Source organism: Xiphias gladius, chromosome 11, assembly GCF_016859285.1.
Source record: "Xiphias gladius isolate SHS-SW01 ecotype Sanya breed wild chromosome 11, ASM1685928v1, whole genome shotgun sequence".
In the NCBI taxonomy this organism is placed as follows: Eukaryota; Metazoa; Chordata; class Actinopteri; order Istiophoriformes; family Xiphiidae; genus Xiphias; species Xiphias gladius.
In genome coordinates this window covers 12,025,637-12,046,007 of record NC_053410.1, presented here as the reverse complement: position 1 = coordinate 12,046,007, position 20,371 = coordinate 12,025,637, and the positions used below count along the sequence as shown (strand labels likewise).

At 39.6% G+C, this 20,371-nt stretch overlaps 1 protein-coding gene across 9 annotated transcripts in view; it reads left to right on the top strand.

Moving 5' to 3' along the window:
- The window catches only part of LOC120796251 (protocadherin-15-like), a 202,379-nt gene that overhangs the window by 172,925 nt on the left and 9,083 nt on the right, over positions 1-20,371 (top strand). For 6 of the 9 annotated variants that reach the window (XM_040138831.1, XM_040138836.1, XM_040138830.1 and 3 more), the window contains 7 exons: positions 4,893-5,108; positions 7,791-7,879; positions 9,065-9,241; positions 11,416-11,634; positions 13,084-13,092; positions 14,551-14,670; positions 16,692-18,521. In XM_040138831.1, coding sequence (XP_039994765.1) covers positions 4,893-5,108; positions 7,791-7,879; positions 9,065-9,241; positions 11,416-11,634; positions 13,084-13,092; positions 14,551-14,670; positions 16,692-18,213 — 2,352 coding nt within the window. In that variant the 3' untranslated portion in view covers positions 18,214-18,521. Of the gene's footprint in view, positions 1-4,892; positions 5,109-7,790; positions 7,880-9,064; positions 9,242-11,415; positions 11,635-13,083; positions 13,093-14,550; positions 14,671-16,691; positions 18,522-20,371 lie in introns of those variants that run through there. The other 3 variants (XM_040138837.1, XM_040138838.1, XM_040138834.1) reach the window with 2 other exon arrangements.

Genomic DNA, 20,371 nt, shown 5'->3' with positions numbered 1-20,371 from the left:
AAAGATGCAAAAGCAAGCAGAAAGTATCAGAAAAACTAAATTATTTTAAGTAGGTTTGGTGCATTACCATATTTAACAATACAGAAGTTTAGAGATGTACATAGCATTTCTTTATATATACAGTATGTTTCCTGGCCAAAATTTCACTTTAACAATGGTTATGAGTTTCCAATTTTTGTTAAATTATGTTATATTTCATGTGGTTCGGTTCAAGTGATCTGGGACTGTATTTTTTTCCCCGAAGGCTGTGTCATGAACACTTTCAGACTACCTCTTTAGGACTAAGTAACTTCACTGCCTACTATGATCAGCCCAAACATCTCAGTGTCAGTGAAAATGCGTTCAGTTTGACTTTTTCACCACAGTAATGTGGACAGTGCTAGAGAACACAACATATACTCTACATCAGCTTCTAGATTCTTTTATAGCAGGAAAAACCAATAATGTGACAGTGGCTTGAGGGGTGTTTTTCACTTTTTCTATTCCCCCAGAGCACAACACTGTAGGCTAACCAAGACTAAGCTGTATATTGGATGTGATGCTATCACTGCTAATAATCAGGATTCCTATTTTGTTGCAATTTAGCTGAAGAAAATTGATAGCTATCTAATCCTTAATAAGAGATAATCAGCCTTGAGGGACAGCTATCCTGCACTTTTAATTTTCAGCTGAGTATCATCTACTTAACAATAGAAAGAAGAAATCTGTCTAAGTGGAAACATAAATGGATAGAAGGCAGTGTGTATATTTGCCTGCGATCTCTGTGTTGTGCATTTGTGATCACAACACAGCACAGACCAACAACATAGTCATAGTGTATTCTGGGTTTTATTACCACTCGATGATATTATGGAGGTGAAAGGAAGTTATCATTGGGAGGAACTGTGGCCAGTTAGATTAAACTGGGACCTGGCCAGAAACATGGGAGCTATTTACAGTATAATGGAAACTGGACACAGGCCAGTGGTGTCTAGAGCATGTTTAAGAAACAAAGTAGGTCTACAAAGGACTACAGAGGTCATGAGGGAAGATTCATAAAAAGTATTCCAGACCATCCAGCAGGTCTGAAAATCAGCCAAAATCATCAAATGAGACCACGGAGAAAGCTGATCGTATATCCCTGTCCTTATTAAAAAAATTGGCCATAAATTTTTTGCTGTCTAAAAGTAAAAAGATAAGAATACCAGAGGAAGCAGGTGATTATATTCATTTTATTGATGGTTTCAAATAAAACTCCGGGGTTGCTTTTACTGCAGGAAATGAACCTATACTTAATCTTTATGTTATAACTTGTAAAAGCTCTTTTAGGACATAGACCACTTTCCTCAAGGACTTGGCAAAGCTATGTGAATCATTGTCATGCATTTGACAACTTCAAACTTGCACTTAGCATATATATACAAGACAGATGATTGTACGCAAAGAGATGCAGACATAGGATCAAAGCAATAATCTTCTTCAAATCAACACCTGCAGAAAATATCAAACAGAATAGTATAAGCAATATTTGAACATTAACTCAACAACTCATCATTACATGTACATTCAACTTATTGAAATTAAATATAAGACATTAAATTATTGTTGCAAATTCACTTTGCATGGCCAGGGCTTGTGTGTTGTATATTTCTTCAAGGTTTTATAAGACTGGTGTAGCCTGTTCGAAATGTGCCTGTCGGTAGGAGCTGATTGTTTTGCCTGCGTTAATCCAGTTTGCAGCTTTCTTGAGAGCATCATCCTAACAACTTCACACTCGACATTGCACTTCCTTGGGTCGTGAGCAGTTCACCTGCCATGACATAGTTGTGTCCCCTGACACAGCTAGAGGAAACGTGTCATTACTGGAGTCGGAGGCTCCACTCCAACGGTGTCTGGGTGACCATGCAGAAAGTGCCTTTGCAGTTGAGTTCTGCCTTTCTTAAAACCCTGGCATGTGTATGCTCTAAATTGTCCGGGTGCTGCACTGCCCTTAAAGTGTTGGGACACTAAAGAATATCTTAGGCGATGGACCCTTGTTCCATACAAAATTGTGTTCATAGGTGGATGGGTCTTGATGTATATGAAATGTGTGTGTCTAAGATAAAACAGAACTTCAAAGGTATTTGTCTGAAGTGTATATTCAATTAGTGTACATGTGATATGCCTTGTGCTATTGCTATACTTTTTTTTAAACTCAAGACCTTACATCCTACCCCTGTGGTTTCTTAAGATCATTTTAGTCATTCATTCAGTCCCTTGGTTAAGGTTAAAGGTCGGTTGGAAATTTAACCTTAATTATAATACAATTCTAATGTCTTTATTTTCAAAATTAGTTAGAGCCTCAATCCGTAATTAAAATGGGTAGCTCCATCCCCAAAATTTAAATCTGCTGCCAGTGTTAGAGGGTATTGCAAAGACGCTGTAAATTGCATCATACATATAGTATACTTGAGGCATACAAAAACTCACCTCAGCATAACAAGGTAATGTTGGATGCTGATGGACAATGTTTTGTTTTTAAAAAAAAGCATAAGTGTAGTAGCAAATTAAAAAACAAAACAAAACAAAAAAAACCCATAAATAGAGTAGAAATTCAAGCATTGTGAATCCAGACTGCATGAAACATATCAGCTACTGGACAGCGATTGGATTCAATAAACAGACTTTTTCATACCTGAAACAGGGATGGAAATTAATGAAACATTCATGCAGAGCAAAATCATCTTTTTTGGAATCATGAATGATGGAGATGATTTGTAAATAATGGCTGGTTAACCTTGCACATTGCCCAAGTCCTTTAAATATATAAAATCCATTTTATGTAGAGTCAGATAATCGACTGAACGATGTGCATTGGATTAAACCACCCAGCCAATTTGGAATCCCTTTTCTGTCTTTCCCTTACCTTGGAATAGACGCTAAAGTATAGAATTATGGGTCAAGTGTTATCTATAATTTCCCCGAGGCCAAGGCTTCTTTGGAGTATGGCTAGTGTGAAGCGTTTGCACTTGACGTAATTAGTAATGAAGCTGAGCATCCCTTTCTCTGGAGATAATCATTAGAAATATCTCCAATTTGGCATATTCTGACACTTGACCTTGTGCTGTTTCGCCCTTAGCCAGAAATAGGAGAGTCACATATTATAGTCACAAGCAGTAACTGGCAGAGATTTTTATGTAAGCCAGTGAACTTTGAAGTGCCACACAGGTTTGCCTTATTTGTTTCCAATGTCTGATTTCAGTGGTGTGGAAAAGTTAAATGATAAATATTTAATTAACAAGGTAGTGCTGTTTAGATGAAAGTCCGATTACATGATTATACCCTGCACCATGCGGTACTTGACTCAACCCTGTTTTTTAAGCAGTAAGGAATAAGATTCATGGGTAACCAAATGACAGCCACTCTTTATCAACTCCTTCCTTCACTGCTTGGCCTCCTATTTTAAACATAGTGAGAAGCTTTTTAAACAACAAGGAGATACCTTAAGCTTTCAATGCTCTTTAATGAATGTATTCATCGATGTTGTGAAGGATTTTTAATGTAAACCATCAGGATCCATACATTTTCACTTGCTCTCTTGTGGTAGGTTGGAAACAAACCCCTAGTGTTCATAGCTGCTCTTAAAAGGTTTGCCCCACATATAGTATATGATGCTGTTATATATATATTTGGTAAAATTGTCTTTACCCGATGACGATGTCTCACTCCGTTGATTTATGCAGCCCTTTCATTGGGAATTTACTTCCCCTCCCCCTCCTCTGCCAATAGCTGGAGAAGAAAAAGAGATTGCTCCTATTTATCAGTGTCACTCGCCAAAGACAAGCACTTTGAAAATTGAGGCCCGTGTGTGAGCTCAATGGCCGGTCAGAGCTTGTGCCTCAGAGGTGGATGGGAGAAAACATTTGGCTTTGCCTACTATGACATAAAGTGGTCTGACAAGCTTTATTTAGAAACATGACTCCAAATGAATGATAATGTTGCTCCGTACCTGCTGGAGGTGTAAATAAGTAATAATTGCTAACAAGTTTAACATATGAGCTTAAAGGGTTATGATATGTCAGTGTGTTCGCAACTTGTTTCCACTACCCCCATAAAAATAGTTATTAGTTATATAGTTAACTGTAATAGTTATTACAGGTTTAAAGAAACAGAGCAAATCAAATTTAAAGTTAGTTACCCTTGCCTCCTCTTTAACCTCTTATAGTGCAACAAAGCTGCAGGGGCATGAAACAAACCACTTCAGATAATTTGAGACTCCAGCTGCTGCTCTCTTCCCTCTTGTAAGCTACAGACATCTGATGAAACACCGTGATGAAAAATAATTATAAGCAAATATCTCCACTAGTAGGTATTATCCAAAAGCTCCACTCTGTCACCTATTGTTTTAGTTTGCTTTGATGAGTGAATTGTTAATCGTCTATAATGGTTAGGGTTATATGGTTAATGATTATGTAACGTTATAATGGTTGTCCATCAATGGCTCTGACATAACATAAGTTAACACTATGGGTTCAACTCTTGGATGCGTAAAAGGAAATTCTGCCTCAAAGAAAAAAACATTGCTAACCTCCAGTTATATAAATAGACAGCTCTGATGGTCTCTTGTCATGAGAAAATAGAACCATTTTGATTTGTCAAATGCCCGCAGAATCATTGTGTGATAAGTGACAGCAAGATTGATGCACCATAAGGGAGTGGATGCTGCAAATCGACAATGAATCACACAAGGAAGATAACACCGTCTGTGTTTTCCCCTCTCTCAAAATGAAAAGTCCTATGTTTTCCATTGTGGTCCGAATAAATATTTTCTCTTTTTTTTTTCTTTTTCTTTTTTTCTCTTTTTATGCTTTCAGTACAAGACACTGATGTTTTCCTATCTAATTTAGTATGTGTGTTCTACATGTGTGTTATAGGCCACTGACAAGGACACTGGGAATTACAGTGCCATGGCATACCGCCTGATTATCCCACCCACATCAGAGGGCCAGGACAGCTTTGTCATCGAGACCTACACAGGTATCATCAAGTCGGCCATCATGTTTCGAAACATGCGCAGGTCCTACTTCAAGTTTGAAGTTATTGCCACAGACGACTACGGAAAAGGTCTCAGCAGCAGTGCTGAAGTGGTGGTGAGTGTCCAATATTGTGCCTTTTATGGTGTACATGTACAAGGTCAATAAAATACATGTAATATGTATGATGTACATGTATTGGTCACCTACACACCGGTGGTATATTGATTGCACATTGTTTAAGGTTTCCACAGCAGGATATCTCTTCAGTGGACAGTGTTTGAAGTATAGGAATAGTTCGCAATGTCACCTGTCAACAATTCATTGATAGAGGGGGGCCTAATTAAAGGGGGCATTCCACCAATTTTACATATCAAGTCAATCTAGAGGTCACTGAGGAGTGCTGCATGGCACGTGAAAACTGCTGAATAATGTCTTCTTTGGCTCTAGAGGGGCTTCGTCAAGTCTGAGAAAATTATTCAAATGACATCAGTTTAGTCAACTCGGACAACATTTTGGGAAATACACTTATTTGATTTCTGTCAGAGTTAGATGAGAAGATTGATACCACTCTCATGTCTTTGCAATAAATACAAAGCTACAGCCAGCAGCCACTTAGCTTAGCACAAAGGCTGAAAACAATGGGTAATGGGTAGCCTGACTCCATCTTAAGTTGACAAAATCCACCTGCCAGCACTTCTAAAGCTAAAGAAATTACATCTCATATGTTTTATCTGTACAAAAACCACAGTGTAAAAACACTAATTAGCCTTATTACAGTGGGTTATGTGCCAGACTTGTTACCGTTGATCAGAAATAAACTGTTTACCTCTGTTTCCAGTCTTTGTACTAAGCTAAGCTAACCAACTGCTAGCTGTAGCCTTATATTTAAATTGGCAGTCTCGATGATTTTCATATAAAGAAATGTCTGTTAAGTCACTATCTATGGCCGAATGAGATAACACAATGGTGACTGAGCCTATGGCCCACTGAATAAAGTATTGCAGTATTATATATTTGCAGTATTAAGAAATGGGTGTCTGTGGTTAAATTCCCGGAAAATGTTATATTAAGTTACTGCTAATGCAACATTTCCCACAGCTGCAGCTTCACGTGAAAAGCATTTAATCTGGCGAAACGTAGGTTGACTTTTATGATGAAGTAGTCATAGTAAATGCAATGTGTTTGTCAGTGAGTTTAGCCCTTACTGCTATTGTTCACAAAAAAAGCCTCTACAAAACAAGACAACGCTCATTTTCAGCATTTTTGAACAGTAGATCAGTTTGAAATATTGCAGGAAGTAATGGAACAGTCAGGAGCAGCCACAGTGAGCTGTTTAGGAAGCTGCACACCTCCAATTTCTCAGTGAGAAACAGCTCCCTTCACTGTGCCCTGCTGTTCGCAGACTCATGTCGTGTGCAGCATAAAATCAGATCACGGTTGCTCATAGAATGATGGAGAAAGGCCAATTATTGCCTGACTCTATTAAAATGACAATAGTTTGTTTTGTTGCCCCAGAATTCTGTAACCCCTAGCATTAAACCGCATTAACTGTTGCCACCAGTAACTACATGTGTCGACAAATCGACCAGGACTAAAATCTTTTAAGACTGCCACTTTAACATAGTGTTATTGATCTTCTTCTTTGTCCTGTCTGCCAGAAAACGAAAATCAGTTTTTCCAAAATGTTGAATAGTCTTTTATAAAAAGTCTGCGTTTCAGTACACTCTCAGATTTCATTATGTGAAGTGTAGGCTCCTGTGTTGTGGAGCTAGACCGTTTCTAAGGAGTGAGTAGAAGGTCAGTATATCTTGGCCTCTGCTGTACAGATTTTGACCGTTCCGTTTTCTCTCTCAAGCCCTGCTACTTCTTAGAGGTGCAATACTGAATCACTGCAGTACTCCTTAAACATTTTATTTGTTTCACAGGGTAATATTTTTATGAGGTAGAATTGTGGGCGTGAATGGCAGTTTTAACAATAATTCTGTCAATATATCGAAAGATGCCAGCCATGAAGCACAACCACAAACTGCACAAATGTGTGTGAGTGAACTTCAGTGTTTGTCTTCGCACTAATTTGTTTAATATGAGCCTAGATGATGATTTTGTTTACTCAGTACAAAGTGTTTTGATTGCAGTCAACATGTGGCCTCTGCCACTCACTAATGATCCAATTAAACTCCTTTCTTTCAGCCATGTTTATTAACTCTGTTCACTTTATGTACATCTGTGTGTGTCTGTATGTTTTTCTAAATGTGGGTCTCTCGTCTCTGTTTGCATTTCTTTTTCCCAATAATTTCCCCCATGTACCCGTTGCAATTGGGCTTAGCTTTGCCCCCAATTCAGTGCTCATCTTTCCTGACTGTGGGCAGGCTTATTTTTCGTTTCAGTGAAATATGTCTGGCTAACAAGCCTCTAATGAGACAGAAGGAGGGTCTGGGACATTGCCTGGATATGAGAGAGCAGCAAGTGCTTAACCATGGTGCTCGTTAATTTTCAAGGGGAAACCTAATTTCACAGGAGCCGCATGGGAGATTTTGCTACAGAGCACAGAGGCTGTTTCCTATGCACTTAGCTGTGGCATCAGAATTACACCCTTTTAAGTTTGCTGCATGGCACCAATAAAGACAGACAATTAGAGGTTCTCATTTGGTTTACCGAAAGACCCATTTAAATAAGTTGACCAAAGTCAGAGTAGGACGTGAATAACTGGCTTAATCATTATTTATATCTATTTCTGCTGCTCTTTGACCTCCTGGTCTTTTTTTTTTTCTCTTGCCTTCTATCTTGCTCTCTCAGGTTTCTGTGGTCAACGCATTGGACATGCAAGTTGTTGTTTCCACTGTCCCACCGACTTTAGTGGAAGAGAATAAGGAGCAGCTCATTAGGTAAGACAACATTTAACATGATTGAAATATGAAAGTAAAACCAAATTACCCTTTTATTAAATGAGACGAAACCAGTATCAGTGTTGCTAGGAGTACATTTTTGTGTTCATTTTACATAAATCAAGCTACTGTGTAATAAAAAGGTAAAACTGAAAATATTTCCTCCTCCAGAATCCCGTCACCACATCGCCTCTCTTGCTCTCGTTCATTCAACATATTCTTTTCCAGTACATTTCGTTGCCCTCTAATATCTGTAGAATTGACACAGGAAATTAATTGCGTCTTTTTGTGCAGTGCTTTTCCCACTATGATATGAGGTGAACTTGGCTCAAGGTGACACGTTAATCTGGACACAAAATTGTTTTTGAGGACTGGAGTGGTGCGTATGTTTCAGCTGTGCCAAACAACTATTAAAAATAAAAATGGACTTATATAAATGAATGTTACATAAAACTCATTTTGTTGTTTTGTTTTTCATTAAGTGGTTATCAGTCAGTTAAGATCATGGATTAGCCAATGAAACAGTTGAGTCTATACTCTAGAGTGTTTTTCTAGTCCAAATCAATTAATGATAGAGATTCATGAAACATCTTTTCGCAGCTCTTGGCGCACAGTGTTTAGCCTAATTAGTTAATCTGAAAGGCAAATGGGTCTTAATAGTTGTTTTTTTTCTTTTTCAAGAGCTTGCTGTGTCCCTCCTGCACAAGTGACACTGCCGTTTATGCTGAAAAACACACACATTAGTCATGTTAATCTCTTTGCAGTGATGTCATTTGAGAGGTCTGGGATTTTGCACAGTGCTGGTGTTGAACCAGGGCCATTTCACCTGAGTGCTCAAACGGGTTATCCTCTGTGGCAAAGGTAGACAGCAAGGCTTTCCTTTATTGGCTGTAATTTGAGGTGTCGATTTCTTCCTGCCTAAACAGGATTATCAGATTCCTGCTTTGCCAAGAGCCCAGTCTTGAGAAGCAAACTGCTGCCCAGTGGGACAATCAATGACAGAGTGCAGCACTTACGATTGGTGGCTCTCATATTGCTTTGGGCACAGAGATGCCACAAATGGTTTGAACTAATGTGAACCTGGAATTTGGCTACTATGAGTCTAGACATTAACTGCTTTTTAGTATTTACACAATATTGCTTTGTTTATATGAGTTTCACTTCTGGGTTTTGTGTCCATTTCAGTATTCTGGAGCGCCACGTCCAGGACCAGATTCCAGGTGCCAAGGTGATTGTAGAGTCAATTGGGCCGCGTCGTCATGGCGATGGCTTTGAACTAGAGGACTACAGTAAATCGGACCTGATGGTGTATGCCATTGACCCGCTCACGAACAGGGCCATTTCCCGCCAGGAGCTCTTCAAGTGAGTGGTTGAATTTTATTACAAAAAGTCTAGTCCACCATTTGGTTTAAATGAATGCCCCTGATGTGATGCATTTTTTCCCGGCAGTCTCTCTTTGCCCTCTTTCCATACAATGAGTCAGCAATTATCTCTTGCTCAGGCTCCCCTTGGCTTCCTCTCCTACAATGTCTCCACTTTTTCAATGCCTTTATAGTTTTTATAAGACTTTGATTATCCTGCAGGTGCACCATATCTGTCATATGTCATAGGAAAGGGGCAGATTTAAGGGAGAAAAAAGAGGGGGTGGGGTTAGGGATGATAAAGTGAGAGTGAAGCAGGGTGTATTTCAATCAGTCCATCAATCTGTCATGCCAGTGCCTCAAAGGCTGTTCCAAGAGCCTAGTGATATGCCAGCAATACATTTTATACACACAGAGATTGAGGGCCAAATCCTTTCCTGTATGTCCAAGGTCAGTCTGAAACAGTGTACTAAAATACTGTTAGACCAGAGAGAGGCCATGTTCTCATGCTATTAAAGTACTAGAGAAAAAGGTGCTTACAAGACACTTTTCCATCCCATCAGAAGAAAGAAGAATGTGGCCTAAGATGGCACTTTACGACAATCTGGCACTCACCTTTTTCATGTTTGTCAGACCTTCTGTCAAACCGATCAGACACCAATCTTAAAAAGCCAACTCCACCAGAGCATGAGAGTTGCCAATCAATATATCAGTATTCCTCTTCACTCTCTACCAATTTGTTTTCCTGCTTACCTCACAATGACCTATCTAGCACCATCTTCTGTCTTCAATTGTACTTATGCGTTTTTGCTGCGAATTCTGTTTTGTGTGTGGCTCCTAAGAGAAACCCCTACTTTTTGGAATGAGATTGTGACAATTTCATGTCATTTGGAAATCCTCAACTCAAATGACATTTAGAGGTGGATGTGCTGAATTAATCTACAAACATTATATCAGTGTCCTTGACAGTCAGATGAGTGCCACAGCCTTTTTTAAGTGGGGGATTGAGGCTGCAACCTTGAGGATGGTGTCTTAAAAACAGCTTTTTTTTTTTCTTTTCTTTTTTTTAATACCAAAACTAGTGACTGTCACCCTGATCACAAGTGACAGATTTTAGAGAGCTGAGCGAATTTAAAGAGAGACTCGCTACATCCCTGCTTACAAAGAATCTGTTTCCTTAGATACAGATTCTGTCAGGGAAAGGAGGAGAAAGGCTTTTTATGCATGCAGTGCATGTCTGACAATGTTGTGGGGTAACAGCATGTTATATATCTGCGACTTTGCTGTCAGATCACAGAGGGACATGGAGAAAGACAACACCATGAGTGAGATTTTTGCATCATAGTGTCCTTATGCCACCTTGAACACAGGACTCTCCACCATTTGGGCTCTCAAGAGGATAGATTGCCAGAGAGGCCAGTTAATAACTTTCATCTTCAATCATTTATTCACCTATAGAAAAACAAAAATGACAGTAATTGGATGTGGCAGTCTGCTCACTCCTTCGGGATTCAGAATGTTTGAATAACAGTGGAACAAAAGTGGGTGGATTGCTCGTATGCATGTACATTTTAATACAATACCGACGCAAATTCTGCCACAGGTCTGTAATTGAAACACTTTAGAAGTGTGAATCATCACACTAAGTATGTCATTTATTTTTTAGTGGTTAAACACATTTGCACTTAAAGATGAAACTAAATGTCTGTGAACAATATGCAGATCCCCAGTCGCTTTTACAGCACTGAGAATGGGATGATCTAAATTACCAGATGTCACTGACCTTGAAATAATTGTCTCTCAGCAAGTGAGGTATTTAGGCCCGAAATCGCTGTCACTGTCATTTGGTGCTGAGTAGGTAGCGTACGGTGAGATTTAGAGCTTTTTCAATGAAAACACCTGCCTGCTGCCAAAAAGGACGCAATGATAGTGGTGGGAGTGAACCACAACAGTAAAGTTGCAGGTGAGACAGCTAAACAATGAGCTAAAACTCGCTATTAAGCTGTTGTCATGTTGTCAATAACACATTGTTAATAAAAAAATATTGAATATAGGAGCGTTAAGATAAAAATGACATTCAAGAGTTTACAAGATTAAGATAAATTACAAACTCAGTGGCTCTATGCTGCTACAAAACCATGTCTCCTCCTTTTCTCATTATTTGTAATAAAAAAGATTTCTTGATGGGAACGTGCTGGAAATCAACAAGGAGTTCCAGCCGTACCTTGGCGAGGGTGGCCGCATCCTCGAGATCCGCTCTCCAGACATTGTGGCCAGTGTGAAGAAGGCGGCTCAGGCTGTGGGCTACACAGAGGGAGCTCTCCTGGCTCTGGCCATCATCATCATCCTCTGCTGCATCCCTGCCATCCTCATTGTCATGGTCACCTACAAACAGTGAGTACTCTTGCCTCAGTGATAATCAGTGGCTTCTGTAATCAATTAATCATCTTTAACTGGTTGTCAGGATATTAAGAGGGAAATAGATTTTAATTAAGCAGACCATTATCTTGGGAGATACAGTGTTGCACTCGGTTTAGCTAAAGGTTTTCTCCTCCCAGACAAATCAAATATTTATTGTTTGAATGTTAACCATTGTTTACGTTAGAATAGAGCCAACAAACCACAAACGGCATTGTTGAAAAGTGTTTGAGATAAATTGAGAACACTTTTTGCCTGTTTGCTGCCTGTGCATGTGTGTGTGTGTCTCTCTCTCTCTCTCTCTCTCTCTCTCTCTCTCGCTCTCGCTCTCGCTCTGTCATTGTCCCTCTCTCTCTCATCAGACATGCTGACTGCGCATTTTGCTGGGCTAATCTCCCTGCTCATACTCTGTGAAAGCAGATTAATTAACACTCATTTGTGACAAATATCTAGAGCCAATTGTGACCGTCAGAGAGCGTCTTTACACTACTTAATCATCTCTGCTCGACACACACGCAATAAACAGTGCTCTCTCTGTCTTTCTGGCTCTATATTTCTCATTCACGCATTATACACTGTGCCGTTGATGAAAAATATGACGCTTTTTGTTTACAGCATCGTCACATTGGTGAGGTAACTGAGCTCTTAGTCTGTGGGAGTCGGGTTCTTATACCCTCTAATCATTGGTATGCTGCAAGGGTTCCATAATCGGTGATGTTTGGGAAATGTTTATTCACGGCAGATGGGCAGAGTACTTGTCCTTATGCAAATGCACAGACCAAACACACAGCAGAAAGCTGCTGATGGTGACATTAGACCTAACAGACAAACTGTCATAGCAGATGGCGCTTTGTTGGTGGTGACATTACTTTGCTAAAATTAAACAATTTAGGAAAATCGTTGTCTCATTTCTGTGTCGTCATAATTCACTCTTGCCTAAATTTGGGAATCAATGTAATATTTAATACATGAATCTGTTTATTCATGTGGAATAATCGAATTTTTGTTGTGAATTAGTAATGGTTATCTGAAGTGTAGAGGATTCACTTAAGAAAAAGGCAATGGCTACTTTTGCCTGTAGCCCTGCAGTCACTGCTGGAGGCTTGACTGCGTCCTACTTTGAATAGAAATTGGCGAGAACATGGTTTTTCTCATGATTCTGAAGTTTAGTGTTTAAACAAGTAGACATAGAATGTTGTACAAAGAGCTTATTTGGTCTGAGTAAGGATTGCATGAATAATGCTCATTATTTACCCTAACTTGTGTCTGTGTTTTAAAAATACCTGCCAATATTAAATAACTCCTACTATTAAAATTATATTGTCACAGTTTTGCCAAACTATGTAATTATGCATCTTTTTTTGTCCCCCATCTCGCTCTCTTCCTATCTCCTCTCCTTTCTGCTGCATCAAAACCTATCACCAGGTTCAAAGAGTAAGTTTTAATTCCTCTTAGTGTTTTAATGTTGTAAGTGATCTCTCTTTCATCGCTTGAGTGTGTAAAGTACAGTTTCTCAAGTCTTCATTATTCATTAATTATTTAAAGGTTGGTTGCATTTGAGAAGATGATGCAAGGTAATGCCACCCTTTTTAAATGTCTCTAGCATAATGACACTAAGCAACACTGATTCATCTTGTAGGTTATAGAAGGATTGTTTAATTTGGCAGAACAGTTTATTTTCATGTGGAAAATCTTCTGAAATTCAAAAGAAAAATCCCACCAAAGTCAACAAGACTCATTGTTCTGTTCTAATATCCTTTTACTTGACTCTAACGTTACAGTTGTCACTGCTGAAAACTTTCTGAACTGTTCCCCATTAGTTTTCAGGTGTCTTATGCATAAATTATGCCTGTGTATCAATGTTAAACTTACTGAGTAAGAAAGGTGTAATCTTGCAGAACGTAACTCTAAAAACAACAAAGCGACTTTAGAATCTGAGTTACAGGTCTGTATTGTCATAACGTCACTGCTCCTGGGCAATCTGAAACATTCTCGTGGTGTTCTCATGTTAAATCTCAATTAAGCAACATTTTTGGTATTAATACTGAAACAATTGCCTCCCTTAAAAGTGAAAGAGTTGCTAGTGGTGCTGATCCCACTAACAATCAACACTTGCAGCTCTATGCAGTTTTCAGAGTAAACCAACTGGCTGATGAAGAGTTGAACAAGCTAACAAGAGCCAGATGTTTTTCTCAGGAGTTGGGGAAACAAACAGGGACTAAAATGGCAGTGAATATTGGATTTTCATGCTGCAGACACATGGCGACTAAGAGGACTCCAGTGTGATTACTTGCCTACAATTGTTTGCTAGCGTGTCAGCCTTAAGGAATTGAATTAATTGAAAAAGTTAATAATTAAGTGAGTTAAGTTAAAATAATGTATCGAGGCTCTAAGTTTGCTTTGGAATTTCTTTTCTGATCTTAACCATTCAAAAATCTTTATATATATATATATATATATAAAATCAGGAATAGATGCTACCTATATCTCATCCCTCTATACCAAGTTATTCTTTTCCTATACCCAAGATCTCTTCAGGCATGACTAAACATAACAGCATCTTCAGTTTTACCATCAGTTACTGCATGTGCCTCGTTTTTGCAAAAATGCCTTGTGAAAACACATGGTTAATTCATGATAGAGACTTCATGCATAAGGGATGTGGCTGGCATCTGCACACTTTTAAACTGCGCTGTTCTAGAAAGGAGGAGTTAATTCTTAACTACATTAAATTTGAAAGAAACAAATGCTGGTAATTTCGGTTGATTTTTTTTTTTTTTTTTTTTTGTATGTTTGTGTATAAGGTTTTTTTGTTTTTTAAATTTAATGTATTATTTTCATGTGAACCAGAAACACGTATCTTTGTGACTGTAAATGTTAATGTTTGCACAGGCGACAGGCAGAGTGTGCCAAAACTGCCAGGATTCAAATGGCTCTACCACCGGGAGGGAAAGCACCTCCTGCGGGTGCTCCCAGCGCCAACCTCTATGAGGAGCTGGGCGACAGTAGCATGTGAGTTGACGCTGACCCTTTATTATCTGTCTCCTATCCCACCCATCCCACCTCTTCCCATGATAAGCAGGTACTGGATTGTGCTCTGCAGGTTCCTTTCCTTGAATTTCATCCAATCCACCTGCTACTTTGGACATATTAGTAGCTGCGTCAATGGATCTCTCTACTGTTTGGTTTCCAAGCCATGATCCACTTTACATGTCTGCAAACCACTCTGTATGCCGCAGCACAGCTGGTGATTAGACTTCAGCTTATGTTTCGGTTTCTAATTTGACTGTGTATGCATTTTTGCAAGACCTTCTCTCAAGGTAAGAGTGTGTTAAGTTCATAAAGTACAACAGTTACCTGGAAATAGAAAAAAAATACACGATCTGTTCTTTGCTTAATAATTGTCTTATATTACTTTAAATCTTCCTTTGATAAATACCTACACCAAATGCTTCCAGAGCTTGCCCATATATCCCAGGTGTTTTGCCCATCAGCGTGATCGGATTTTACCTTTCATGTTAAATACTACTCGAAGCGTGTAATGAAAGGTTATTGCTAGTGGATTAAATGAGGTTGAATTGAAACTGCTTCCACGCTGGCTTTAGTAATTTAGATTTACATAATGTTAAAGCCATTCTGCTACAAACATCACAGTTGCACTAAAAAAAACAGGAAAAAAAAGAAAATGGAAATTGAATTGCAAGCTGTAAAGAGGTAAAGAGCTTGAGACAGGAGACAGATGTTGACCAACACTCAACAACAGGCAGAAGCTTTTGTTTCTGTAGCAGGAGGAAAGCTCTCATGGGGATTGTATTGTAGTCAGACTTTGTTCCCTTAGGGGTTATTTTGCATCCTGCGCTAGGAATAAATGGAGGTGGTCCAATAAATAATCCTATTAAAAAACTTTGAAGCACTTTGAAACTCGTGTTTCTCTACCTTTCGACATGGAAAAGTTTTTAATGTCGAAAGGTACAATTTGTTTGCATAAGTGGGTGTGCGTGCATTGTTTTGTCCATACTCTCAGGTGCACTCAGCAAACACATCAGTACGGTATTCCCCCTCAGTATGCAGAAACATGATGGACCCTTGCGCTTACACCTCCTCCCTGTCTTCATTTTTTGTTAACACCTCTGACATTTCTGCTTTAGTTTTCTTACCATCTGTCTGTGTTTCTATCTTCTCCATCATTTGTATTCCCCTGTCTCTCTGGATTCAGACTGCAGTAAGTAATCCCAAAACATACGAGGTCTATTAATATGATAAGTATTATTTGTAAAAATAGCGCAGGAGCACCTTTGTTTTCCCTCTGGCTTGTAGCTTTTGCTGCGCATACGCACCTACCATAGATAGTTATGATTTTGGAATGTACTCAGCCTTTATTGTAATTGTAGGATTTTTTTATCTTTATTACCCTTGTGTGTAAATACATTTTCAATTGGTATTGTCTTGTTAACGGACCTTGGTGAGGTGGTAGCAGTTGGAAAGTTTTGTAGTTTAACATTAGTAAAACCCTTTTACTTCTGTGTAGTTAGGAAAAGTGAAGCCTCCTTTGCTTATAGGTACTTCACTCTAGTTGCTATCACTGTAGCTGTCTCCTCTCGACCTTTCCATTAGACAATCATCTCCTTTTGTGTTCCGTTGCCGTTACCTTGACATCTCCTCACATCTGTTAGTGTTGTGACTGATTGCGTTAATGCATCCAGTATGGGTTGATGTTGTTTATTTCTATTATACTGTATCTTTGCACCAAAGATTGCATCACATTGTTATTCTTTACAATAAGCTAAAACTGAACCTTATGTTGAGATATTTAAATCAATAAACCAATTGCTTTGTTGCATCTCTCTATAAAAATCAGAATCAGTCACAGTACTAAGAGTCATAAACACTTAAGATGCAGGAACAAATGAGAGCACTGTTGCTTTTGCCTCACCCTTTTTTCTTTGCTTCGCTCGCCATTAAACCATCAATCTTCACCTGTTTCAAGTCTTTTTTTTTTTTTTCCTTTTCACTTCTACCTTTTACTGGGGCAGGGCTAAAAAGTCTGTCATTGAAGAGGCCGACAACCAGAGGATTTTTAGCACCTTTGCCTGTCGCACCATTGCAGCCCGTGGCAACGGAGCATTGCATGTCAACTTACCCAAGTCAGAGAGCAACGTGACCTTCCTCTCTGACCGCAACCCACTCACCACCCACAACCCCGTCTATGATGAAAACAGTCCCCTCAGCAGTCCTGATGCCTGTGCACGGGGGGAGAGTCCATCTGAAAAGCGGTTCTCCTTTTCTCCTTCCCACTCAGCAGGGTCAGGGTGCGTTTGGTCAATGCCTGCTCGCATTCATGGAGGGCTGCACAGTTACGAGGTCCCTAAGAGACAAGCTCTTATGGACCTAGCCGATTGGGAGTTGCAGATGCTCCAAGCAGCCCTGAGGGGTGGGCAGGGGCCACAGAGTTCAGACACATTTGACCCGAGTGGCGGCACAGAGACCAAGTTGTCGGTCCGTGAGCAGGCCCGGCAGTTTGAGCAACAGGCCGTCCAGGAACAAACCCTCAAGCAAAACAGAGACTCCCAAGGCTCCCTCTCTTCCATCCTTATCAGGGATAGAGACAGCGATGACATGCTGGAGCTGACCTCAGAAACCCTGCTCTCCATCATGGATTACTCCTACAGCCCGACATCTGTAGGTAGAGACGTGCCCCCGAGCATTATCATTACTCAGGAAGAGGACTCATGGCCCCTGGCTAGTCAAAGACCAACGCCACCTGTCCTCAGGAAGTTCAGCTCCAGCATCTCCAGCTACATGACAGTGCAGCCTTGTCAGATCACGGTAGAGATCATACCAGACCCGCCAGAAAATCCTCCACCTCCTCCTCCACAGCAGCCACAGCCACCATCCCCACCCACATCTCCTCCCTCTAGTCCACCTTCTTCTCCCCCTTCAACATCCTACCTTAATAAACCTCAGTACACACCACCGTTCTCTTCTCCTCCTGACAATATACCACATGCGCCCCCACCTCCACCACCTCTCCCCCCCCCTCCCTCACCTGCTGGCAACCAGTCGCGCCCAGTTGTCCAGTTTGTTCCAACCTCTTTGCCGCCCCTGTCCTCGCTTCGCCCTGTTTCAGAACGAAAGCACCCCCCTCCTCCTGCCCCATCACAAACTGATGTTGGGAAGAAGAAGGAGCTTAAAGGGATCCTGAAAAACATCCAGAATCTAGATGACATAGAGAGGTCTGTTGCCAACCTCTACAGCCAAGTAGACAAAAATTGCAAGGTGCCCAAGTTTAACAAGAAGCCACAAGTGACTGAGGAATCAGAGGGTGCTCAGAAACTGCAAAGCTTTGATCCCTGTGATGAGCAGAGCACGCCAAAAACAACCAACTCCAGCTCTGCAGTCCAAATCAACTCGACGACAAGTATGAACAATACTGAAAATGTAACAAGTCAACTGAACGTCGCAGCAGAGGTTCAGCAGAGGAGCCAATTGAACTCGAACAGCCCAAGCACTGCTGAGCTCAGTGAACACATTTCCTCTCAGTCCACAGTGTTCTGACTTTTTCTCTTTGTTTCCATACTCTCATTATTTCAATTTATACATCTACATGCCTGTTTTTTCTGTTACTTCTAAATACTTCTCTTTTTGTGCACAGTTGGTAGTATTTTATATAAGCTTTAGCCAAGTAAAATTTGTTTGACTGTCTTTTTTTTTTCAGACACACAATGTTTTTTTACTCAATACTTTGTGTGGAAATCAAATTTTAGTGCCACCTGCCAAGAAATGTGCTCAGTTCTGCCACAACTGAATGTAAAATATGCTTATGGGCTTGAAATAGAACATAAAAGAGGCTTGCATATACTGAATCACTTTGGCTCAGTTTATTTGCATGTTTTAATGATCTGAACTGCTATGAGATCTATGTTAGTGTAGAGTATACCCCAGAGCTCACAGATTAGTCGGTTCATCATGTGATACGTATGTTATTTCAGTTCATAATCATAACATTACCATTTAATAACCAAAACTACTTTAATGAAATTATTCTGAACACCAAAATTCCACAACCCTGGGGTCTGTTTTGTAAACCATTTCCTGGTTACATATTGCTAATTTAGAATTTGTTCTGTTCCTCCTTCACAAGAATAAGAGCGTGAAAATTTAGGATGGTGTTGCTTCATGCAGAATCCAAATTAGGCAAAAGAAAAAGTTATAATGTTAGATGTTTTTTCAAATGAGGGAAAATTACCATAACTGTTAAGAATTTCCCAAAGGTATGCAAATTCTGTGAAATAAGATTCAAAGTATCCAGGAAGGATGGTCACACATTTGTCAATGAAACATATTCAGAGAGTTGTTGCAGTTACTTAAGCACACATGACATATTGCATTATTTTAGGTGTTCTTAACAGGGACTACAGTCAATGATGAATGAATGTGAGAGATGTAAACTTCACAGATGTGCGATAATATGCAAATATACAAAAACAAATCTGGAAATACATATACTGAATCAAACGTTACATGAGATAAAAAATATTGGATATTATGCTAAAACAGGCTACAGGAAATCCTTTTATTAAATTTAATACAAACAATTGCAGATACGGTGGGGCTCTGCACATCTGAGTCAAAATATGTCCAGCCATATGTTGGACAAAGCATCAGCAATAAAAATACATCGACTTCGGTTCCCCAGCAGACCCGTGTTGAATGAAGAGTGCCAACCTCTGAGGGACATGTCTATTCATATGTCCGCAGAGATCCTCCCAGCATGATAAAGTAGTCACTATGATGTTCGGCTGCACATTGGAAAAGGCTAATTAGAGAACCAATCAATCGTTAACCAGGGTCACTGCCTGTGGGACTGTCAACTGCAGTTACCCTCTCCTTTCCTTTTCCATCCCTCTGACCTTCTGCCTGTCCCATTTGTCTGTGTTTCTCTTGCTAACTTCTTTTCCCCCTGTAGTTAGTTCTAATACTTTTCAGTCCGTGGCCTCTTCTTGTTAATCTTTCCTCATGGATCTCGGTAGATTCCATTACCTTCTCTACACTCATTGTAATGCAGCCTCTTCCTCTCCTCTATGTCTTTCTTCCACATACCCTTCATGTGTTTGTTTTACCCTCCATGCCCCAAGGCAAATGATCTTAGCATACCTCCCTTCCAGAGAAATGTAATGTTTGATTCATCACACATTCCCCTGATGGGCAGATCGAAGGCCTGCTAATTCTGTATTCCATGTTCACTACATGGGGTAATCTCTTTTGTAAAGAGGCCTAGCAGCTTACATGCTGTTTCTTTCAACCTGAAGAGCAGTAAGCTTTAATGGATGGTATTCTTTATATTCCATTTTTATACTTGGTTTTATCAAACTCTTTTGTGTCCCGACTGATAATTCATTTGCAGCAACATGAAAAAAAAAAACACACAAGGGAAACAGAATTGTAACATTGTCCCAATTTTGATGATTAAAGTAGTTCAAAACTACGTTTCTAGGGCACTTTTCTGAGGAAAACTTACAAAATCAGCAATCAAAAATAACTAAAATCATAGTAAGTTTAGCAATAAAAGTAGGGATAAATTTCACAGAGGATACTGACTCAACAAAGTAGATCTGTTCAAGAAAAAACAAACCAAAGACCATATGGTATATAGAAATGTAAGCTTTGATTAATATCCATGTACAAACAAAATGCTGATCAGAGAGATCTTTTG